Source organism: Octopus bimaculoides, chromosome 7, assembly GCF_046866305.1.
Source record: "Octopus bimaculoides isolate indiv1 chromosome 7, ASM4686630v1, whole genome shotgun sequence".
In the NCBI taxonomy this organism is placed as follows: domain Eukaryota; kingdom Metazoa; phylum Mollusca; class Cephalopoda; order Octopoda; family Octopodidae; genus Octopus; species Octopus bimaculoides.
The window spans coordinates 57,805,282-57,832,313 of NC_142934.1; the positions used below are offsets into that span (position 1 = coordinate 57,805,282).

Sequence of the window (27,032 nt, forward strand, 5' to 3'; positions counted from 1 at the left end):
TAATCTTGACAGTGGCTTGGAAATTTCGACCATCTAATCCGACGTTGGCTTAGCTGACTGAAACATTGAAGTCACTGTCAAGAATATTCTTGTATAAGAATGATAAATTTGTACTCCACAAAAGTATAGGGTTATCCATCAGATTAATGTAAAACTGCTTTTATTATAACCAAACATAAAACAAACATTAATATATATGTGTGTGTGTGTGTGTGTGTGTGTGTGTGTGTGTGTGTGTGTGTGTGTGTGTGTGTGTGTGTGTGTGTGTGTGTGTGTAGAAGGTTGACAAGGTACACACGAGTTGATATATATATGGAAAAAAGTCAAGGTAGATTATGCTAAAATAATTTTATAAAAAACATTTCAGTTTCGGTTTGGGTCATTGAGACTTTCTCAACTGTAAATATGGAAAGCAATTAAATTTGGGAAAAATTAAATGAAAAGTATTTAAAAGAATATTTACATGGTATTCAAATACAAGGGGCATCTTCTTGTTTCTGCCTGTCTCTGTCTCTCCAGTTTACTCTTGTGGGTTCGAGGTCGTTGTGAATTCTTGGCAGAGAAGAAGAAGAAGAAGAAGAAGAAGAAGAAGAAGAAGAAGAACAAGAAGAAGAAGAAGAAGAACAACAACAACAACAACAACAACAACAAGAAAATAATACGGGAGTGCTATGATAGTAGTAAGATGCTAAATGGTCAAGTTCCCTGAAAGTGACTTGTTGTGGATGGTAGTAGTGATTGAATTCTTGAGATATCTCTTTTGAATGTATTGTTTATAATATTGGCGTAGGTGTTATTCTAAACAGCAGTAGTAGTAATAAAGTAAGGGAAGAGGTGGTGGAATGGAAGAAGAAGACGATGAAGAAGAAGAAGACGATGAAGAAAAAGAAGACGATGAAGAAGAAGACGATGAAGAAGAAGAAGACGATGAAGAAGAGAAAGAATAATAAGTGAATGCAGGATGGTAGGATTGTAGTAGGATGTTAAATGGCCAAGTGACCTAAAAATGGCTCGTTGTGGATTATAGCATTGCCCGAGTATTATGTCCTACAGTCATACTGTATTTTTTGTTCCTTCCTTATGGGCAGAATCAGCACCGCCGATATATAGTGAACTGGATTACTGGGGTAATGGAAGTTATTGTTTGTTTAAAAGTGAAGGGTGAGGTAAAATTTGCATGGATTTGCATGAAAATGCTTTCTGTTCTTAAGAAGGATCACAAGCTATGTATTGTTTCACCGTATAAATGGGGGTTAATACGATTTTGCGCAGAATTCCCGTTTTCAAAAGTTTAATTTCCCCTTGACTCCACCGCAATTTCTTAATTTGTAATTTTTTATATAAATATATTTTGTTCTTTATCCATGTAGAAAAATACAGAGATTACGATTCTAGGAAATATGTTTTTTTAAGTTTAATTTTTCTTCAAGAAACACTCAGTGCACTTTCCCCCAACTTGCCCACCCATCACCTACCTACTTTCAAAATCAAAAACACCCAATGTTTCACTTTCGTCTGATATTACACGCATGCGTGCATTGTACTGGAATAGCAGGCATAAAAATATTAGAGCACCATCATAAAAACCGACATGCTAGAAACAACAGGTAAACGACATTATTTCTGAAGAAACTTCTCCACTTTCCAAAAAGCTAAAAGTGCGACATTGGGTGTTTGTAGCGTTCTGAAAGTGATGAGGTGATGGGTGGATGTTTGGGAAGGGGATTTTACCGTTTCTGTAAGGAAAAAGAGAGAAGAAAATTCTTAAAGATTCGTGCTCTCTTTTTTTTTTCTCCGTGGATTACCAAGAAAAAATTCGCAAACAGTAAAAAAAATGAAGAAATTGGGATGGAGAGGGAGAAAATAAAAATCTTGAGAACGTGCTTTTCAGGCGAAATCTTAGTCTCCTGTATTGAAACGAAAGAAATTTAGAGAAAAAAATCAGGTGGGGTTGGGCGCAAATGTCAGCTCGGACATTCTAGAAGCAATAGATAAAGGACGGGATTTCTAGGAGAACTTCCTTTTAAATTTATACCGAATATCCGATGCTAATGAGGCTAGTGTTCTGATGCAGCAGCTAGAAACTTCATGCAGATTTCTGTCTGTATGTATGTATATGCTTATGTGTGCGTATACACACACACACATACACAAACACACACACACACACATATATATATGTATATATGCGTGTGTATGCTAAAACACTCAGGGCGCAGATATGGATTGCATACATTCATATGTACGCACACCTTAGCGCCCATCTTCGACAGCTACGAGATTTGTGCGTCAGTGTTAATCAATCAAAATTGAGAGGCAGTGTGGAAGGATAGTAGTGTTATTTCGATTTTCCATAACCTTGATGTCAAGTCTGAACAGCAGTAAAAACGGTGCCTTCAAATTTGTAGCCGTCTATGTCAGATTTCTTCGGATGACAAGAAGTTTTCTTTGAAACGTTCGCTATTTAGCGCTATTGGGAAACTTGTATAATACTTTGGACCTTTATCAAGAAGCAGGTTGCATGAGATGCGGCTCATCATCAGACGGGCCGCACTCCTAAAAAAATTCAAGGTAATTTTTCGTTAGGCGTCAGAAAGTCCTACGGGTTACAGTTTATTGTTGACTGTTTTCTTCGAATTTTAGGATTGTGTGGAGCTAGCCGGACAGTTCCACCAATCAAGCAGGTACCGATCGTATTTCTTGAATGACCCAGCGTAGACATGGGATCATCCCATGGAGTATTTCAGATCAGCAGTGTCAGGCCACAAGTTCGTCCCAAAGGAATACTAGTACAAAAAATCTTTTGAGTGCATTCAACATATCACACCTCCAAAGATTTGGCTGCTATTTCTAGCACACCCTGCTACCACGTAACAGCTATTTGCAATAAAGGACCCGAAATACCTTTTACATGGTAGCAAGAAGTGCAGGAAATAGTAGCCAAATCTTTCCTTTTCTGGGGAAAGGAGCCGTTTACGTGTGATTTCGATGTCACATTCGTTGAAACCATGCGAAATAACCTGGAAAAGAAAAAAAAAACCACGAAATAAAACTTCATTGCTGGGAAACTCGGAATTTCCAGGTGACCCAATGGGTCACGAGTAGTCTAGTAACAACTAATTTTGGAGAAAATTGAACGGACACGTCTACAATAATCGTGAATAAACATTAATACCAGAAATTTCTGAGAACTTAGAATTTGCATTCCCGAAAATTTTGGTACTTTTTAAACTCTTGTAAAGACACTCTTAACAATCTTCTTACCAATACATCCTGATGAAGCATTAATGTCATTCATTAAATTATATAAAAACGAATAAGAGAAACGGAATGGAGGATTACTTAAGTGACGCCTGCGCAGTACTAAAATGTAAGATGTTCTCGATATAACCATGGCAACATTGACGGGCAACATTTTTTTATGTAGTGTTTTTGGTACCGAAACACTTTCAAACTTCGAATACTTGTATATTTTGTGTTATAGAACAGATAAAAAAAATTTGTATTCGAAGTTATTTCATGTAAAAAATTGTCGTATTTCGGTAATTTCAACCAATCACTGACGTCTATTGAGGTGAAAACAATTACGCCGTGGAATATAAACAACGGTGTTACGGGATTGTTTTCCCTTGAATAAAATTAGTGCCGTTGTTTGTCAACAAAAACTATCCGTTGTCAACAACAACTATCAGCGATATATTTTTCGTTTGTCACTGTTATTTATGACATCGTTCGTGCGTTTGTACTGGTTTTAGCTTTAGGGTTTTAGGGTTAGGGTTCGGGTTTTAGAGTTAGGGTTAGTTTTAGGATTACGGTTAGGGTTATGATTATTTTTGCCATAACCTTAACTCTAGCCCTATAACTCATAACCATAACCCCAACCCTAACCCTAACCCTAACCCGAACCCGAACCCTAACCCTAAAACCCTAACCCTAAAACCCTAGCCCTAAAACCCTAACCCTAAAACCCTAACCCTAAAACCCTAAACCCTTACTAGGGAATAATGACATAATTAAACAGGGAATAACACACTTGACACCGAACAGCACTAACTATATTCAGCTGAATAGACGTCAGTGATTGGTTGAAATTACAGAAATACGACAACTTTAACATGAAATAACTTGCGATGTACAATTTTTTGTTAAGAAGGTTAAGAGAAGAAGTTGTTTTATATGACACATTCTACCAGTGTCCCAAGTTTGAAAGTGTTTCGTTAAGAAAACAAGTGTTGCCCGTCAAATCCCAAAGATCCATAACCATTCCGTACAGTCACGATCTTTCTTAATTCAGTAATAAAAACGTCATTACTATTGAGTTTATTATTATTATTATTATTATTATTATTATTATTATTATTATTATTATTATCCTCTTCTTTCAATTTTGTTTCCAATTCTTGCCGAGTGTCTTCCCGACACCTAGGGCAAAAAAACTCAGTGTAATACATTGGTAAGCTATTAAAATAAACGCACCAAATTGTTCATTTACAAAATCATGTGGTAGAAAGAAAGAAAGAAAGAAAGAAAGATAGAAAGAAAGAAAGAAAGAAAGAAAGAAAGAAAGAGAAAAGGGAAAGAAAGAAAGAAAGAGAAAAGGAAAAGAAAAAATAATAAAAGCAGGAGAAAAATGTCATTTATTTGCAGTTTTGATTTTATAATGCCGACATATTAACCAGTGTAGATATTGGCCTACTTTGTCATGTCTTGATTCGCTCTTTAGGCGAATTTTGAGACTTACAATTACAAAACAAAAATATGAATATATCTTCCCAAATTGAGGGAAGCGATGGCTGCTGAAATAGCCCCTATGACATTGCTTTCCCACCACCAGTTGATGCGGTTGAGAAACGGAGCCAAATCAGCAGCAAGCAGCAACAACAACAACAACAGAAGTATCAGTAGCAACAGTGACGAGCAAGGTATATCTAAAAAATGACATAAACACGACCTCCATCACCGTCCCCAACACAGCACCACCATAGCCGCCACCATCACTACAAACATTAATAAAACGACAACAGAAGCCGTTCTTTTTTTCTAAACAGAATGGGAGCGGTTTCGTACAAGTTCATCGGAAAATGGAAAATGTCGAGTTGACGGAAAAAAATGTTGAGCAACAAAAAATGGCAGAACAGTCACAGTCTTCCTTAACACAACGGTGAAAATGCCAGAAGACACTAAGAAAAAAAAAATATATATATATATATATAAAGTACAAACTTCGAAACGTCTAGTTAGAATAGAGGCAGCTGACGAAGGATTAATTCCAAGTGGCTATCTGTTTTCCTATGTGTTCGTTCCGTGGTCTGTAGTTCATTGTTCTAACGTCCTGTACCCTGATATGCATCTATAGACACATGTAGATGTAAGTATGTACATATATGTGTGTATACATGCATATATATTCTTTGTATTATATATATATATATATATATATATATATATATATATATATATATATACTTTATTTAAAAGCAGCAGAAATATAACAAAAAAAACCGTTACTCTGAGTTTCACGTTCCCGTTCATCGGACAGTTTTGTTAGATTTCTAACAAAACTGTCCGATGAACGGGAACGTGAAACTCAGAGTAACAGTCTTTTGTTATATTTCTGCTGCTTTTAAATAAAGCATATTACTCTACCTCTGGTATTTGAGTACTCTTTTTTCCACCTTGTTGCACATTTCATGTGCTTACTCCGGTATATATATATATATATATAAATGTGTAATATTCAAGACGAGGAGATTAGAGGGAGTGATGCAGGGCCAGATCGAAAAATGCCTGAGACCGGTCTGAGGTTCAAAACCTTGTGTCGCCCGTGGGAGGCGCTTTGGTACAGTTGAAGTAAGTGAAGAAAAAGCCAAAGAAAATGCCACAACAACCCTCGAAAGTGAGAGATTATGGCCAATTCTAACCCTGTCGGAAGGTTGTCAAATTAAAGGTACCACAGGTTTCACCACAAGTGGGCGTCCTTTGCTGGTAGCAGCCGTATAATTCAGTATAGAGGTCCAAATAAAAATTCTGCAAGTCCACAGAATGGGGCGAAACAGTCCATTTAAAAGCTTTCTGTTCCATGCAAGAAAAAAAAAACGCTGCTGCGGACAGCTCTAACACCACAACAGCAACAACAAAAATAACAGCAGCTACACCGCCAACAACAACAACAGCATCGGTGCCAAGAGAAGCAGGAGAAATCCATTCAACATCAGCAGCAAGCAGCGGTACCACAACTGAAAGAAACTATAACAATACCTACACCATCGTAACTGAGAGAAGAAGACTTACCGACATCAGTCGACCAAACCACCAGCCTAGAAATGCCTGACTGTGTAGACATACCCTTCCACACTGTCACAGACTTTTCCGACTATGAAAACTCATCTAGCGAAGAAAACAGTCTTGGAAACCCACCAGAATGGATCCCGGTGAAAATAGAAAGGAAAAAATTACGAACTGAAAGGTGCGGTACAAGACTAAAAACAAGAAGATAGAAGAGGAGACACAGAAACCAACAAACCATCACACACCCATTCACTTCATACTAATAAACGTCTCCAACACTACAAGCACCACCAACATTACAAACACCTCAACAAACGAAAACACAGCAATCCAGACCAACAATATAAAGAGTATGCCCAGTGCATCACTAATTACACGGCCATAAACACAAACAGGCACTTAACACATATTCAAAAATATGCAGACATTACCCGGTTACTGGAAGCTGAACGTGTCATTCTAAGCGTGCCAAGTTTACAGAGACCGATTAGCGAATTAGTTAGGCGAACCTTGACGGGATTTTGTGAACCCTTAGAAGTTAATAAAGAAAACATTATTATTATTATTGTTCAGTAGTTTTATTTTTATAACGTGCTTTCACTTCACTACCGAGCGCAGCTCTGTGCGCCTTGGGTATGTGCTGTGGTTTGCTGTGGTGCTCTTATGTTTACTGTATTGAAAGTGTTTTGCGTAGAATGTGTGCAGTACCCAGTAGTGCAATTTTCTGTATGTTATATATATTTGTAAGTCCTGGTGTTTTTGTTATGTATTTGTCTGAATATTTTTTATTATACCTAAGGCACCTACTATGATAGGAATTGTTTCTGTTTTTAGATTCCACATTCGAGTTATCTCTATTTCCAGGTCTTTGTATTTTGAAAGTTTTTCCATTTCTTTTAGAGAAACGTTGTCATCTGCTGGTATTGATGACAACTCTTTCTAATTGATGTATCTGATGGTATTGATACATCAATTAGAAAGCATTTTTTTTCTTCATGATCTTTGACAACTATATCTGGTCTATTTGCCTTAATTTCTCTATTTGTGTGTATTGGCATATCCCAGAGTATGGTTGCTTTCTCGTTTTCTGTGACCTTTTCTGGCGTGTTTATACCATCTTTTTCCTGTTGTTATTCCATAGTGTTGGCATAGCTTCCAGTGTATATAGGTCCCAGCTCTGTCGTGTCTGTGAATATATTCCTTCTTCTTCTTCTTCTTCTTCTTCTTCTTCTTCTTCTTCTTCTTCTCCTTCTTCTTCTTCTTCTTCTTCTTCTTCTTCTTCTTCTTCTTCTTCTTCTTCTTCTTCTTCTTATTTTTCTTCTTCTTCTTATTATTATTATTATTATTATTATTATTATTATTATTATTATTATTATTATTATTATCATTATTATTATTATTATTATTATTATTATTATTATTATTATTATTATAAAGGCGGCGAGCTGACAGAATCGTTAGCACGCCGGGCAAAATGCTTAGCAGTATTTCGTACGCCTGCACGTTCTGAGTTCAAATTCCACCGAGGTCGAAATTTCTGGCCTTGTGCTTTAGTAGAAAGGATTATTATTATTATTATTATTATTATTATTGTTGTTGTTATTATTATTATTATTATCATCATCATCATCATTATTATTATTATTATTATTATTATTATTATTATTATTATTAACATTATTATCATTATTATTATTATTATTATTATTATTATTATTATTATTATTATTATTATTATTAGGTGGTCTGCTACACGTCCACGGCTCTGCAATGGCTAGTGTTGATTGGCTTATCTCATTTGCCACTTACATGCCGAATTGTTACATGTGTTGGGATCGGGAAAAGTATATAGTTTACAAATTCCTATTTTGCCCGAAATTACCACCAAAGATAAGAGGTAAGTGGCAAGTCTATCTAACATTCAGTCACTCGTTATGCATGCATTTGCGTGTGTGTGTGTGTTGTTGTTGTTCCGGTGATGGTTATAGTTGTTTTTGTTGTTGTTATAGATGTTGCTTGTTCTCGTTTTTGAGTGAGTAGCCCTGGTCAGTCCCACTTAAACAGATCTATAATGCAGAGAATGTTGATCCACTGAGCACTTGTACAGGCAATGTTTACTTGACGGAAGGAATGACCCCCAGCATCTGATCACTATAAGCAAATAATCTGTATAGGTTGTTCAGGAAGAAATTGCGACAGGAGAATCTACATTTTCTGAGAACTACGTTAATCAATGTGTACCTCCTGTTCCAAGACAGTATAGCCATTTGAGAGAAAATTTGGTTGGTACTTCTAGCAAATGAAATGACCACGTAGAGGTTCCCTCGAAGGTTCAGCAACATGGTTCCAAAGCGAAATGGAAATAGGCGTCAATGACAGTGATGGAGAAAGTGGCGGTGACAGATTTGTTTACACTTACATATTATCAATGCCCTCTAGAACATGATAAACATGAAAGCAACATTAATTTCCTGTTTTATATCTTAGGTTGTGCCTGGGAACGTGTCTGTCACGCTAGAAAGTATCATACCGAAGGTGTGATTGCTTTTGATGAGATGTAAGTAGATTTATTTTGATTTACAGAATTCAATTACAACACTGATGTCGATATACTGGGACACTACCTTATACGAATTTAATCGATGATATCATAACTAGTTTGTTTAGTTTATTGAATTTTTTAGGATGAAAGAGACATAACCAAAACAAACGATATTCTACTACGGGATTGTGCCACCCAACGCCGAACAAATACACGCACACCCACGCGCCCACACACAACCACGCACATACACACATATATACACACCTACATACATACATACATACATACATACATACATGCATGCCTAATACATACATGCATAATACATACATGCATATATATATACACACAAGAGAGAAAAAAAGCCAGGTCAGTTTCTCCTCATTTTTGCGATTATCAAAGAATATGTATATGTATTTTTCCATATATGTATTTTCATACTTACACTGTTTTAAACATTTTCATCTTATTATCAGAGAATATGTGATAATCAGTATGTAACACTACAAAGTTCATACAAAGCTTTATACTTTAAATATATTCCTCTTATTATCATCAAAGAATGTATATATGCATTTTAATATTCAAACTGTTTTTTAACATTTTTTATTATTCTCAAAGACTTTTGATAATCTTTTTCTAAAAAAGTGAAACCGGTTAAGTAAATAAATATCTTTAAAATAAGTGCATTTTCAAACCTTCTTTCATATATATATATATATATATATATATATATATATATATATATAGGCTTAGTCACAAGCAACGCCCAGTTTCTGAGTTTCTGAGAAGTCATGCTTTTCTTTGTTGTTTTGCATTGAAAGCTACTAAACCTGCATCATGTACCATGTTATTAATTATATATATATATATATATATATATATATATATATATATATATATATATATATATATATATATATATATATATATACATATATATACAGGCTAAGTCAAAAGTAGTACCCAGTTTCTAGGAAGTTATGCCTTTCTTTGTTATTTCTCAGGTTATTACTGACAGCTTTGAAAGTTACTAAATCTAGATCATGTATCACGTCGTTCATATACTTTGATAGCCCGACCCGTAAAACAAGAATTAAGAGTGAAAAGTATCCCCAGTTGGGAAGCCATGCATATCAACCCTAAAACAGGAATTGGGCGCTACTTTTGACTCCCCCTGTATCGTTGACCACTACACATATATTTTTTTCTCTCCTTGTTTCTTTCTGTGTTCCTTTCTGTTGAAGAGCGTAGGCTCGAAACGTTAAAGACTTTCTCTATTCCCGAGCTAATACATCCATTTGTTGTTTACACCACCTATCTTCATCTGTTGTTTTTTTGTGAATTCTCATATATATATATATATATATATATATATATATATATATATATATATATATATATATATATATATATATATATATATATATTTAATCAAGTAAAGGTAATAAACCTCATTAAGGGATCATAAATCCAATGAAAATACTGGTTAGTTACCAATCTATAGAAAGTTCAACTATAAGGTAACCATATAAACCGTGGTTCATATATTTATATATTTAAAGAATAAGGAGAAAATGGAGAGGTAATTAATAAACAATGGTTAGTTAACGGTTTTATAGCCTTTATCTCAACATGTATTTCTAATCAGTATATCTTTACTACTTCTGAAGAGATTCATCTTAGAATGATTTTAATTTTATAAATCTTAAGATTTCTGAATCGAAACAGCTGTCAGAGATTTGTCATATTTTATAATTAATAAATAATTTTATTAATTACCTCTCCTTTTTCTCCTTATTATTTACACACACACACACACACACACACACACACACACACACACACACACACATACATATATATATATATATATATATATATATATATATGGCCTAGTGGTTAGGGAGTTGCATTCCTGATTCCTAGACTGGCTGGTGCGTTGTGTTCTTGAGCAAGATACTTTATATCACGTTGTTCTGTGATCACTTCGACACCTGACGCGTGGCAGACCGTGTACCTGTTCAAACAACGTCGATTTGATGGAGGGAGTAAGCTAATGTATGGCACATACATTTGATCACTATAAACGATCATTCGTGCAGATCGTTCGGCAAAATGCTGAACACTCATACGATGGGAGAGTCTACCATATATACGCTATACACATGCGCATATACACAAATGTATTATACATATAAATGTAACAGTTAAATATTGCTTATATGTATGTATAATATATATATGTGTGTGTGTGTGTGTGTGTGTGTGTGTGTGTGTATGTGTGTGTGTGTGTGTGTGTGGGTGGGTGTGTGTGTGTGTGTGTGTGTGTCTGTGTGCGTGTGTGCGTGCGTGCGTGCATGCGTGTGTGTCTGTATAAATATGTTTATTCACATATGTATATGTACGTATGCTTTTTAGATGTGTGCACGTGCGTATATATACATCTACATACATACAGAGAGAGAAAGAGAGAGAGAGAGAGAGAGAGAGAGAGAGAGAGAGAGAGAGAGAGAGAGAGAGAGAGAGATGAATTAGTGAACGATCATGTTTGTCAAAGAAGAAAAATAAGAAAAATACCTAATATATACAATATACTTTCAAATTTTACTAGAAACTGAAGTTTCTTGCATCGTTTCTCTGATTCTCCTGTTGCCGATAATTCAAACGATTGAAGAAGCGAAGTAGCATGACAATATACAGGCGAATTATGATTAGTCATTGAGTTTTGACTAGTTACCAAAATAATCTTTATGTCAAAGTATTCTCCACTCGGTATTTAAATGTAGAACACGTGATATACTTACCATTCACATTTTAAAATATTTGATAGTTTCATGTCTTTTGTATCTCATATGTAAAACATAAAATCAATACAAGTGACTGGTGTTAGTGCAGTTTTAGTGTTGATGAACTACTGAAGGATTTGTTGTTGTTGTTGTTGTTGTTGTTTTAATGTGCCACCATTTTCAGAGAATTACACTCTTTGTGGTAGGAAATATACTATTTTAGCCAGTTAGCATTTGCAAATTCTCCAATAAATATCAATCGATATGTCTGCAGGAATTTACTAATTCTGATCTTTTGTTTAAAATTGCAAAAGACCCTAATACGATGTTACACTTCTTTGAGAAACAAAAACCACTCCTGGGTTTTCTCTAATGTAAAGAGATACATGTTCTATAATGGACTGATCAGTTTTGTAGCTATTAATATTATCATCTCTGGAAATTTCAGATGTATATGGACAGTGAGTTGGTGACTTCTTTCTGAGTGTTAGGATAATATGCCTATATGCGAGTATGTAAAGCTGGCATTCTGTTACTCTTTCTTCGCTTTCAAAGATGTCTAACACTTCACCTCTTTCACACTGCAGCAACGGAGAATGAAGTACAGGCGGCCAATGATTCCTGACTACTCTTGCCTCTGCTACACCTTTTGTGTGATGAGCTCCACTGAAGTGGGGCTACTTTTTTGTTACAGACGTGCGTAAAACGCCGTTCGCCGCCACGAAACGCCCACCATCTGTTTGTGGATAGAAAGAACTCGAGTACTGACTTATTCTGAATTTGGTATATGGTGAGGGAGGACCAACCTCAAGGATGCGCTGGGGTGATTGCGTGCGCGAGTATGAGTTTATGTGTGAGTGAGCGCATGCTTGTGTTGTAAGAGTGTGAGCGCATGCTTGTGTTGTAAGAGTGTGAGCGCATGCTTGTGTTGTAAGAGTGTGAGCGCATGCTTGTGTTGTAAGAGTGTGAGCGCATGCTTGTGTTGTAAGAGTGTGAGCGCATGCTTGTGTTGTAAGAGTGTGAGCGCATGCTTGTGTTGTAAGAGTGTGAGCGCATGCTTGTGTTGTAAGTTTGTGTGAAGAATTAGTTATGTATTTCTTTTCACAAATAATAAAACCAATCTTTATGTTCGATTATTTCTAACAAACTTGAAGACTTTTTATTTTTGCTTTTGTTCTCTCCGAAGGTTGGTCAACGCAATTACATTTAACAGCAGTAAACTTAGCTCAGTCGAATCAGATCAAAATGATATATGGAATACCTTTGAACAATATTTTATGCTTACGCGTAATCTGATTCGTTATAAACCTGTATTCTCAAAGTACATTCATCAGGGTTTAATTGAACTATTTAAAGACAATATCCAACACTTTGAAATACGCATGTCTTTGTCATCGGTAAGTACATGATTCTATTTCCTTTTGTTTTCTATAAACCAGTGAATTTTATATTTCTTTTCTTCGGCTGTCTGAACAGAAGTGATGAGTTTTAGCCCTTATTTAACCCCCCCCCCTCCCCCCGCCAAAAAAAAAACTCCCGGAAATCCCGGAGAGTCTCAAGAACTTAATTCCATTTCATGAAGTTAAGCAGATGACAGACAAATCTCTTTCCCTAGATAGAACGTAGCACTACACCTCACACACATACACGCATACACACACGCACACACGCACACACGCATGCACATACATACATATACACATTCACACATACACACACACACACACACGCACACAGGCACACACGCACACACGCACACACGCACACATACACACACGCACGCACGCAAGCGCGCACACACACACACACACACACACACACACACACACACACACACACACAAGGTACACTCAGAGGATTCAGTATTACATCGCAGCGACTCAGTCATGAACGGAGATGTGCAAAATTAAGTATATTACTCATGCACACAACTGAACAAATGTTGATTTGATCAAAAATCCATAGGCTTATTGTCTTACACTTTATTCACCGACTCATTTAATTCTCACCGTTGAACGAACGGGAAACAAATAGGTGGATGAAGTTTGTGTGATGCTTGTGTGATTCTAATTCAATGAAAACTACTGAAGGTTTGTGATTTATGCGAAAACACAGGCAGGAAAGAATTTTTAAAGAAAGCTTAGTATTTCGCTTAGTCATGTGAAAAACGGTGGACTTAAAGTAAAGGTAGCAAAGGCTTCTAAAACACTCTAACTATCTGATTGCTTATGAGCCATCCCCTGAACTTCTAATAGTAAGATCATGAAGAAATGGCTTTAATAGTTTACAGAAAACATTAAAGAAATGCCATTTTAGATGATTCTCCACTGTAACTTCATACACCTATACTCTTACTTTTATCTGTAACTTGTTTCAGACATGAGACTGCATCCATACTGGGGCACCGCCTTGAAGGGTTTAGTCGAACAAATTAATCTCTGTGCTTAATTTTTAAGCCTGATACTTATTCCATCGGCCCCTTTTGCCGAACTACTAAATTGCGTGAATAAACTAACACCAGCCGTGAAGCGGTGGTGGGGTACAAGCACAAACACATACACATTTATGATGATGCCTATCCACTCGTGGCCGAGAAAAACCACCACTGACCATTACCCAAGCAAAATGTCAGCAATGCCAGTGCATAAACGTATTGCACCCGTGGTCAAATTCACCCGGGCTCGCGCCCGCGACTTATGTGCTCCCTGTAGCGCCCTCCTACTCGACCTCGCTGGCGATTGTGCAACCTAAAATTTTAGGTTAAATAAGGCTTTCACAACATCTCACAGCCCTTTCTACCCTACTGACATGATCCAGAGACAAGTTAGGACAAGATATCTAGTGCCAACTTGAGTCAGGCTCAGGAATTTTGAAGCGTCATGATCCCAGAAATATCAAATACCATTCATATACATTCCCGGTTTTATATCAGAGTGACCTTCTCCAAGAGACATGCTTTAACAAAAGCTCATGAGTGCCTCACTCCCAGTGGTCTTCCAGCACGCCGAACACCAACCCGAAATTTCTGAGGACTCGTGTTATTACTAGATAGTCATTGAACCTACATTAGGTTCAACCGTTCTTTTGACTAGTCTTATTTTTAGTCCTTATATATATATATGCAACAGGCTTCTTTCAGTTTCAGTCTCCTATATCCGCTCACAAGGACTTAATCGACTTGCGGCTATAGTGGAAGACGCTTACTTACCTAAGGTACTACGCAGTATCACTGAATCTAAGACATCATGGTTGGAAAGCAAGCTCCTTAACCACATACCTATACATGCGCTTATAAAGCCACCTATGCACTTTTAAAGCCATGAATGCGCCTATAATATCACACATGCGTCTATAAAGCTACGCCTGTGCTTATAAAGCCACCTATGCACTTTTAAAGCCATGAATGCGCCTATAATATCACACATGCGTCTATAAAGCTATGCCTGTGCTTATAAAGCCACCTATGCACTTTTAAAGCCATGAATGCGCCTATAATATCACACATGCGTCTATAAAGCTACGCCTGTGCTTATAAAGCCACCTATGCACTTTTAAAGCCATGAATGCGCCTATAATATCACACATGCGTCTATAAAGCTACGCCTGTGCTTATAAAGCCACCTATGCACTTTTAAAGCCATGAATGCGCCTATAATATCACACATGCGTCTATAAAGCTACGCCTGTGCTTATAAAGCCACCCCTGCACCAATAAAGCCACGCCTGCGCCAATGTTTTTTTAAATAATGTTTTTTTTCTCTCTTTTACATTACAACTGATACTGCAATTGAAAACTTTCATAGACCCATATACAACATGTCGACCACTTTTCAGTCTGTCTATGATTCTGTGTGACGTAAGACCGGAGTTGAGAAAAAAAATTACCTATCCATTTAACATATATAAGCACGTATGATAATAGAGTATTGTAGTTCGCTTGAAGCATTGTGTATTGTTTGTAAAGAATAAAAGGTTTAGAATGGTACAACAATGCACTATAGAACAAAAAATGGATTATATACCTGTTGTAATTTGGTTATCTATAGTCCGATGATATTTCGGAATTGCAATTCCTTCTTCAGATCTTCTTAGCTGGAGTCTCTTATAGCAGAGACTCCAGCTAAGAAGATTTGAAGAAGGAATTGTAATTACAACAGGTATATAGTCCATTTTTTGTTCTATAGTGCATTATTGTACCATTCTAAACCTTTTATTCTTTACGTATGATAATATTTTACGTTCTATAAATTTAACAATTACTCATGGTTTGTATTTAATATCAATATGGACAGTTTATAGCGTTTGAAACTTTGGAAGTTATCATATAAACCTGAATATTCTGCGGGTAACAATTTGGACGAGAGCGTTTTACTTCGTTTAACACAAATTATCTCTCTTACACACTCATACACACGTGCGCGCGCACGCATTCACGCACACATACAAATGCTCCAGCTATATAGATATATACATATGTATACATATATATATGTGTGTGTGTGTGTGTGTGTGTGTGTGTGTGTGTAAAATAAATGGCTATTCGGGAGGTAATTATGTATTTCACTGCAATAAATTTGTCAGCTAACTAAGGGATGACGACGCTTAAATGATAGAAAACGACAACTAGGCATCTAGTTCCAGTTTATCAACTTTTCTATCCAGTAATGTTTATTATAAAGTATAGTAATGCTTAATCCCTTGAAAGATAAAGATGATATTAAAGAGCAACATATTCGCCTTTGTTTACCATATGAATTTCGAACGATTAGAATTGTTACACTGGCAATGAAAAACATTTACGGCGTAATATATTGAAGCAGAGAAGGCTTGTTAGTATTGTTTATGAGTTCAAAAAGTTCAAAATGACAGCTATGATTTTTCTGATCAACAACGGAAATTACGCTTTGAGAGAAACAGTTGAATCAGATCTTTGTCAAAGCATGAGAGATTTGGTGCATAAACTGAATGCATTAAGTTCAACTGTCCACGAACGTCTCACAAGAATTGGAAAGTGTACAAAGAGAGGATTTGGCTTTCTCGTATACTCAACGTTCTACCATCTGCATCGTTTCTTGAACAGGAAATAATATTTTCTGTATTATTTGTAACCGGCGATGAAAAATAGATATAGCATGTCAACAGAACAAGACAAAAGAATCAACGATTATCAGTAAATGAGAAACCAGTGCAAACACCAAAACTAAGACTTCATCTGCAAAACACGATGCTATGCATCAAATAGTACATGAAATGTTGTTCATTTTGTGTTACTGAAATTAAGAAAGATCATTACTATGAGAGCTTATTGCCTGTAAATTGATAGTCTAAATCAGTGGTTTCCAAGCATTTTTTTTATCTATAAACCCCACTGATTACTATTTTGTTCTGGTGGACAACCATAGCTATTCGATGTTTAACTAGTTTTATTGAGACTTCTTTCAGAATCCCCATTTTGTTATTCACGCATTAACTTGCATAGGTAAAACGTTAGAGAAATAAACCTAGCTGTTTCTTACAATAGATACATTTAAATCAAAACTTTGCATGGACACTTAAAATATTACTGTGGATCACCAACCTATTTTTTTACTAGTGTGGCCCCACCAAAAAATCTTATATGGACTCCCAAGGGTCATAAGCACCCTGGTCGAGAATGTTTGTTGGCACTCGGTCGCTTACGACGTCGAGGGTTCCAGTTGATCCGATCAACGGAACAGCCTGCTCGTGAAATTAACGTGCAAGTGGCTGAGCACTCCACAGACACGTGTACCCTTAACGTAGTTCTCGGGGATATTCAGCGTGACACAGTGTGACAAGGCTTACCCTTTGAATTACAGGCACAACAGAAACAGGAAGTAAGAGTGAGAGAAAGCTGTGGTGAAAGAGTACAGCAGGGTTCGCCACCATCCCCTGCCGGAGCCTCGTGGAGCTTTAGGTGTTTTCACTCAATAAACACTCACAACGCCCGGTCTGGGAATCGAAACCGCGATCCTATGACCGCGAGTCCGCTGCCCTATCCACTGGGCCATTGTGCCTCCACACCCTGGTCGAGAAACACTAGTCTAAATGAAGCATTACATCGAAAATGTCCATGTTTGGTAAACAGAAGTTGTTCTCCAGCAAGACAGCGCAAGGCCTCATCGTACAAAACGAACCCAAGAAAGATGAGACCGTTAAGATGTGGAAGATCTTCCGCATTTCCCATAGTCACTGACTTTAGCACTTTCGAACTATAATTTGTTTCGATCACTATGGTATCTTATGCGTAGCAGAAGCTTCAGAAACAAAGATGTTGAAAACTGTGTCAAACCTTATTTTTCGGGAAAGATGCAAAATATGCACTGACTTTCCGGACACCCTAACACACACACATACACACACGCACACACACACACACACGCACACACAGATGCACACATACACACACACACACACAAATACATGCATGCGTGCATGCATACATACATACATACATACATACACATTCATATGCATGCATGCATCTTTGTATGTATGCACTTATGTACTAATATACATACGTTTAGACAAAGAGTGAGGTTATATGTGTGAGAAAGTGAGAGAGAAAGTGAGAGAGAAAGTGAGAGAGAGAGGGAGGGAGGGAGAGAGAGAGAGAGAGAGAGAGAGAGAGAGAGAGAGAGAGAGAGAGAGAGAGAGAGAGAGAGTGTGTGTGTTATATAACGCTTGTTTCATCAATGTAAATATTGACTCATTTTGTATTTCTGTAACTGCTAGATCTACCAACTTGATGGGAATCAGTCCAGTGCCCAAATCGTAGCAGAACAATTGGTTGGTGCAATTAATTTGTTCAAAAAGGAAGAGTGTAGAAATTGTACTGTTCGAGTAATCGTCACTTGCCACAGGTAAAAAGAAAAAGGAAACCAAAAATTACGTCCATTTAAATTCAATTTGAAATGTTGTGCAAATTGTTATCGGTCACATCTCAAAGCCTGCTGTGACTGCTGTAACTCAGGCCTTATACACACACACACACACACATATTGCGAGAGAGAGAGACAGAGAGAGAGAGACAGAGAGAGAGACAGAGAGAGAGAGAGAAAGAGAGAGACAGAGAGAGAGAGAGAGAGAGAGAGAGAGGGGTAGATAGATGTGTGTATATTCTTTTATTCTTTTTCTTGTTTCAGTCATTTGACTGCGGCCATGCTGGAGCACCACCTTTAGTCGAGCAAATCGACCCCGGGACTTATTCTTTGTAAGCCTAGTACTTATTCTATCGGTCTCTTTTGCCGAACCGCTAAGTGACGGAGACATAAACACACCAGCATCAGTTGTCAAGCAATGCTAGGGGGACAAACACAGACACACAAACACACACACATATATATATATATATATATACATATATACGACGGGCTTCTTTCAGTTTCCGTCTACCAAATCCACTCACAAGGCTTTGGTCGACCCGAGGCTATAGTAGAAGACACTTGCTCAAGATGCCACGCAGTAGGACTGAACCCGGAACCATGTGGCTGGTAAGCAAACTACTTACCACACAGCGACTCCTGCGCCTATATATATATATATATATATATATATATATATATATATATATATATATATATATATATATATACTCACACACACACACACACACACACACACACACACACACACACACACACACATATATATATATATATATATATATATATATATATATATATATATATATACATATGTGTCTGTATGCGTGTATGTGTGTGTATATATACATTCTTTTTTCTGCTATTCTTTTACTTGTTTCAGTTATTTGACTGCAGCCATGCTGGAGCACCGCCTTCAGTCGAGCAAATCAACCCCAGGATTTATTCTTTGTGAGCCTAGTACTTAGTCTATCCGTCTCTTTTGCCAAACCGATAAGTTACGGAGACATAAACACACCAGCATCGGTTGTCAAGCAATGTTGTGGGGACAAACAGACACACACACACGCATATATGTACGACAGGCTTCTTTCAGCTTCCCTCTACCAAATCCACTCACAAGGCTTTGGTTTGCCCGACCTATTTGTATATATAGATATATATAGATATATATATTTTATATATATATATATATATATATATATATATATATATATATATATATAGGAAATGTCTACTGAAGCTTGACAATTGTTACAAAGAGCTATGACTAATACATATTGAGTCATTGAGTTCGCTTTTTTTTTAAGCGACAGTTAGACGCGTTTTAAGCACAAGGTGTTTTATTCAAGCAGTGATATAATTACCGTTTCTATCCAGTGGTTTCTGTCATCTTGTGGGAAGATCTTTTATTCCTCCTTCGGAAAATTTCTTGTCTTAACTAGCAAAACATTCTTCCAGGAGTATTTTTTACATCATCTTCAGAGTTGAAGGTGTCTGTCCAAAGAATAAATTTTGAAGAGACTGAAACAGGTGGGAATCTGAAGGTGCAAAATTGAGTAAATATAGAAGGTGCGGCAAAATTTCCAAGCCAAGCCGCATTAACTTTTACCGCATCTACAAAATAAGTGTGCGATCTCGCATTGTCGTTTTAAAAAATACAATGGCTTTACGTTTAGTAAATGCTGGACGCTTCGGGTGGTTCGTTGCATTTAATTTGTCCTGCTAGTCACAGTACACATCCGAATTAATGGTCCTGTCTGTGGGAAGAAGCTCGTAAGAAACAGTACCCTTCCAGCCCCAACAAAGTGCAAGCATAACCTCCTTCGTGTGAAGTCCTGCTTAGGTGGTTGTTTGTGATGATTCGCCACGCTTCCCCATGGTCATTTGCGCTTCACATTGTCATAGACAATCCATTTTCACCCTGTCACTATTCTCTCAAAAAAGAATTGTTTTCTTCCCGTTTCTGTAGCGAACTGCAGCGAGAAATACTTTGGACGAGGTTAGCCTCATTCAGTTAATGTGGGACCAAAATATCGAGCTGAGGTGAACACTTGACTTGAATATTCGGAGGATATCTATGATCATCCTGGTCATATAACAGTGGTTGTGCTGCTGTTAATCTCAGTTGGCCAGATTGAGGTGCATCTTGAACCGAAAAATCTCCCGGTCGAAATTTTGAGAACCACTTCTTGCACACGTGCTGTAACAACATTCTCTCTGTACGCAACTCATGTCTTCTTGCAGGTTTCTGCCCACTTTCTTGCCTTAAAAAGTATGAAGTGTCAATAATGTTCATTTTGGCACTCAATTTTCTGAATGATGCCAAACAAACAAAATGCAACCTGTCTCATCGCAAGTTCGCGTCGAACTATGTTGAAGTGTCAAGTATCTACCGAGTGCGCATGTGTAAGGGGCAGACTGAAGTTAGCTACGTATTTGAGTACGTGAAGTTTAATGTCAACAAAAATCGAACGGACATTTTAGCCAACACAATAAATTGAAGCAATGGAAATATTGGTTTCAAATGTTGGCACAAGGCCAGCAATTTCGGGTAAGGGTTAAGTCGATTACATCGACCCCAGTATCCATCTGGTACTTATTTTATCGATCCCGAAAGGGATGAAGGGCTAAGTGGACCGCGGCGGAATTTGAACTCAGCTAAGCATTTTTCTTGGCGTGCTAACAATTCTGCCAGCTCGCCGCCTTAAGCAATGGAAATATTGAGAACTTAAGTAGAAGGAAATTGTTATTTCGCCAGAATATAGAAAAGCTAATCTATAAAATATCAGAGTGGGAGCGGGGTAGAATATTTAGTTTTGTCTCCTGTGACGTAGAGTGAGTTTTGACCGGGTTGTGAGTTTCGGAGCCCAATGGCCCGCCCCGAAACTTAAATGTATCATCCTTTCGTCTATGTCAGAATTCTGCAAAGTCAATATTGACCCCTGGGTCATTAAATACATGAAACGATTTCGAGCGCTAAGGAGACTGAATTATTAGTTAACTGAACCTGGAAGAGCGCCTTCATTTAAGGCTAAAACTCATTAACTTTCAACCAAATATTGATACAATAGCTAATATTCACCAAACACATTTCACATTAAATATTCCAATTATATCAATATAATATGACTAAATTTTTATTGTTCTTTATCAATTTGGATAAGTGTTTTCATTTAATTTCTTTAAATATTTCTTCTTAAAAAAACCGGAATTGCACAAAAGAGCGAGGGAATTATTGTTTTCAAATCAAGATATTTTTTAGAAATTATACTTTTTAATTATATTTTAGAAACTTATTTCATGCAGATCGATAAAATAATCAAAGATTCCCTGAAGAGGTCAATAGGACAGGAAACGTTTGCCGACCCCTGGCCTACGTCAAACACGCGTATATAAAATGGCCGCTCTATGCGGTTCACATCTCGTACATCTCACTTTACACCATTGTTTCACTTCCGCTCTATGTTCTGTGTCCATACTTCTGGGGCTAATAACACACCTTTTCTCCCTAGAGATGGAAAGATTCAGTTAAAACGTTTGTACGTGAATTTATTTCATTCTCATGAGAATACCTACTTCATGAATGAAAAATATAAAGAATGTTGAAATTACTTTACAATGACTAATTTTCTTTTGGTATTATTGAACAAACATCTACTATTGAGTGACATTTTTATTTCCTTATCAACATAGACCGACCGGCGTCCCGGGTGATTATTTCAGTCACAAAATCCCGACCTTATGCTTCCTAGGGTTCATGACAAACCTCAAGTCGTGACAAACAACAAATAGGACTATTTTTTTACAATACACTATATTGCCATGAAAAATGATGGCTTACTTCCTATTGATTTGTTACGTGATGAAGTGTCTCTTGCAGGTGTAAATTTATTATCAGGGGTTTGTCATCAGGCTATCTTTTGGGAACCGCCCAACACAGGTAATTTATCGTTGTAGATATGTCACTTAATGGCAAAAGCATGTTCGTCTATAACAAAAGAAAATCTATAGTCATCCTCAGATAATTTTATGCTTTTTTTTTTTCATTCGACAAACTTAGAATATTCTCACGAGAATATTTCTACGCACTAAACATTTTAACTGTCTCATAAAACATAATGTAAGTTATTCATGACAACTTAGCGAAACAATTGTTGGTGATTTTTTTTTTTTTTTTTTGGCACTTCGTCGCTTACGACGTCGAGGGTTCCAGTTGATCCGATCAACGGAACAGCCAGCTCGTGAAATTAATGTGCAAGTGGCTGAGCACTCCACAGACACGTGTACCCTTAACGTAGTTCTCGGGATATTCAGCGTGACACAGTGTGACAATGCTGATCCTTTGAATTACAGGCACTACAGAAACAGGAAGGAAGATTGAGAGAAAGTTGTGGTGAAAGAGTACAGCAGGGTTCGCCACCATCCCCTGCCGGAGCCTCGTGGAGCTTTAGGTGTTTTCGCTCAATAAACACTCACAACGCCCGGTCTGGGAATCGAAACCGCGATCCTATGACCGCGAGCCCACTGCCCTAATCACTGGGCCACTGCGCCTCCTGTTGGTGAAATGAGGCTCTGAGAACAGACTTCAGTTAAATATTTTGGTGTTTATTGATCATAGCCATGTGGGAGACAGTAGGGGCGGGGTGTGAAGCTAACAAGGAAGCTCTGTGTGGTCACCCGACCTGTTAAAAACAACAGTGAAATCTACGTGAAATCACACCCTACTGTCTTAAAAATTGAAGGACATATTGGTGAATGTCTTCTTAAATACTTTGTGACTGGAAAAGAAAGATGGGATGGTCATATCTGGAATACTCATTCGTGACAGACATGTTCGATCAAAACTAAGCTAGAGCTAAGCAACACCATCAGTAGCAACAAAAACCTGTCACTGTTCATGGATGGAAATAACTGAATAATAATTTAACAAAAAAAAATCTATATTTTAAAACAGTGATGGGTAGCATAATCGGTAGAGCATCGGACACATTGTTTTGAGGTATTTAGTTGCGGCTCTTCAAGCTTTAAGTTCCCATCTGATTCTGGCCAACTTCGCCTGTTATCCTTCTTGAATCAATAAAATAAGTACCAGTTGATTTGTGGTTCCAGGTCAGCCACTACCAAGCAGTCTTACGTCTCACTGATCGCTGCTCAAGCAACAAAATGCAATTCGTTGATCTATCTTTCCGATTATACTAGATACCTGCTTTACAGAGGACCATACTGCACACTGCAGCTTGCAGTACTTAATCTTATGAGATGCAATGTGATACTCTGGACATATTGTCCATTCTTCTCTGTCCTCTCTATTTCTGATTGTTTCATGTGTGCATGTCATTCATTTCTTTTCGGTCTTCGATGTGTGTTGTGAACGTTTTGTAGATGTTCAGCATAACTCCAAGCAATGGTAAGCTCGTAGATAAAATTAGTTGGGGTGCTGCTTCAGAAAATTTTTAGCCGTTGTTTTAATATTGTGTAAAAGGAAACAAACATAAAAAGAAAATTTATGCATAAACTTGATTGGTTCGCGTTTTAGCCATTGCAGAGTAGTGTGTTTAATTTGTTCACTGAACACCGCCGTGAATTCCCCCTTGTTTTTCAAAAATCCCCCCTAAATCACAAAATAAGTGGGGATGTGTTCTATTTTTCACATCCTGGCAGCAACACTGAAGCTGGAAGCAGGATAATAATCTAATTTTACTCTTTATCACATTCAAGAATATATACACGTTTTTAAGCACAACACACGCGGAGTCAAAAAGAAACACTACCTTTCATCCGGAACTGTCGTTCACTCCCTAGTGTGAAGATTTCTATCTCGGACATGTGAGCATGCGCACAACAGCCAAACACCGCGTCCCTCGAAAAGTGAAGCGCACAGTTTTATACAAGGATTTTTGTATCTTTTTTCATAAACTTAGGGATGGCTACTGATATTAAGCTTAAAGATTATATAATGTACAAGTATAAAGAAAGAATTAAAGAAAACAGGACTCATTATATTGAATGTTATCGATAATATCGAGAGGCAGTAGCGGGTGCTGCAGTTCCGCAGTTCCAATACACGAGCCGCCACTGACTCCAAGTATTTCTGTTTCTCTTTCACACTTTCTTTCTCTCTCTCTCTCTCTCTCTCTCTCTCTCTCTCTCTCTCTCTCTCTCTCTCTCTCTCTCTCTTTCTCTCTCTCTCTCTCTCACTCTCTCTCTCTCTCTCTTTCTCTTTCTCTCTTTCTCTCTCTCACTCACTCTCTCACTCTCTCTCTCACACACTCTCCCTCTCTCTCACTCTCTCTCTCCCTCTCCCTCTAAGCTATATTTATGTTCATGAACATGAGGGCTGGTTGTATGTTATGCTCACTTTTGTTGCTGATTAAAAAATGTAATATCCATGGCTCAATGGAATTATGTATTTCTACAAAAATTATATTGTATGTGGTGTGTGTACAGACAGTAAGGCAGGCAGACAGGCAGGCAGTCAGACAAGCAGACAGACAGATAAATAGATAGGAAATTTGTATGAATTCTGAACAAGACATAATTACAAGCTAAAACGTTGACTGAAATTTGCTTAAATCAATGTTTTCTTTCTATTTATATTGTATATTTCACACTTAGAAATGCACCAAACCCGGTTATCTTGAAGAGGTTAAACGACGCGATAGAAGTCAGCCAAAAGTACCCAGAACATTTTGCTGGTTTTGATTTAGTGGGTCAAGAAGATAAAGGGAAAACTCTGCGGAGTTTAATGAGTATACTGAAAAACAAAAAAATCCCATTCTTCTTTCATGCCGGAGAAACAAGTAAGTAATAAGTTTGTCGTTTCCTCCCTAATTTAGTTGAGGAGCGTATTTGAAAGTTCTGTAAATTTATTAGAATTCACAAGATTGAAAAGCAAAAACAAATTTTCAAAAATCATTTATTTTTTAAGGGTTTTATAAGATGTGGAATTTTTTTGACATTAATATATGCTGACATGAAGACGGCGTGCTGGCAGAATCGTTAACACGCCGAAAGAAATACTTAGCGGCATTTCGTCCGTCTATGCGTTCTGAGTTCAAATTTCCGATGAGGTCGACTTTGCCTTTATTCTTTTGGGGTCGATAATATAAGTGCCAGTTGAGCTCTGTGGTTGATGGAATCGACTTACCCTCTCCCCTTAAATATATGCATGTATATATGTAAATTTGCATGTATGTTTGTATGTATGTATGTATTATGTATGTGTGTCTTTATGCTTGTATTTGTCCTCTCCACACCGCTTGATAAGATGACAAGTTGGTTAGTAAAAGTTATTTTTCAAAAAATTGTCTGGACTTATCATCATCATCATCATCCTTGTCCAATGCTTGATTCCCGTGTTGGTATGGGTTAGAAAATCTGGATGCAAGAATGTTTCTATTTATGTATATACACATATATGTATAGCACTATAATATTCCTAATTTTTTTAATATGATTTATGCAGTTATGTGAATTATTAGAAGGATGAGATGTAGTTGGATAAATTTGATTTTTTAAGTGTGTAGATTTCATGTTATTATTTCTATCTATAGCTATTTGTTTTCGGCATTTATTGTCCGTATCCTTGGGGTTAATTACATTATTAACAGTGTATTTGGTGATTTGTGGGTTGGTAAAATTTGTGTTATTCATTCTATTAGTGAGATTACGGTTATTGTGCTCATATTTATAGAGTTTATTATTATGATGTTTATTGTTGTTGTAGGATTTGTATCTGTTGCTAATGTATTGCTGATGATTATTACTGAGAGAATTTAATTGTGTGTCGGGGTTTTCTAATTTACCAGTTGATGTGGGTTCAGTAATATGGTCGGTATTGTGCTTATCTAGATAATTACTGGAATAATTAGAATAGGTGTTATTGTTTTTGTTGTACTTAAATCGATATTTGTAACATACCTTCTTAAGTGCTAGATTATAGTAGTTTTGGTGCTTGTAAAAAATTTCCTCATTGGATGATAAGTTAATTCTACTTTCTATGTTAGAGGTTAGATTTTTTTATAATATCATAAGGATGGTTACTTTGTGCATGTATGTATATGATATTGTTGTTAGGTTTATGGTAAGGTTGATAAGATGATGTATTAAGGTTAAAGTTAACGTCTAAGAAGTTCACTGAGTTGTAATCTTTTTCAATGGCTAGTCCTTGGTTTTTGAAGAAGTTGTGCAATCTTTTTTGCATAGCACAAGTTTTCTGCTGGAGGTATTTCTAACTAAAAATAGTGCGTCGTCTCGGTAAAGACTACCTTCCAATTCAGGGAACTCTTCTTTGAGTAAGTGTAAAAGGTAAATTCCAACTAAGTCGGTGACTTCAGCGGAGTCTTGCGCGCCCATGGGTATATTGAAACAATCTGGGGTATCCTTCCTAGTTCAATATTTACCTTGATGAGAGATTATAGTTTTTCCAGCTTATAAACTTTATACATATATGTATGTCATATATTATACATATTATTATACAAAGGTATATGGATGTATATATGT

General features: G+C 36.9%; 1 protein-coding gene across 1 annotated transcript in view; it reads left to right on the forward strand.

Annotated features, from left to right (window-relative positions):
• Positions 1 to 27,032, forward strand: part of LOC106873892 (adenosine deaminase 2) — a 57,360-nt gene that overhangs the window by 6,219 nt on the left and 24,109 nt on the right. Inside the window, exons 2-6 of the mRNA XM_089355359.1 lie at positions 8,030 to 8,185; positions 8,776 to 8,845; positions 12,809 to 13,019; positions 18,376 to 18,503; positions 25,143 to 25,327. Of these exons, the coding sequence (XP_089211485.1) occupies positions 8,030 to 8,185; positions 8,776 to 8,845; positions 12,809 to 13,019; positions 18,376 to 18,503; positions 25,143 to 25,327 (750 nt within the window). The remainder of the gene's footprint in view (positions 1 to 8,029; positions 8,186 to 8,775; positions 8,846 to 12,808; positions 13,020 to 18,375; positions 18,504 to 25,142; positions 25,328 to 27,032) is intronic.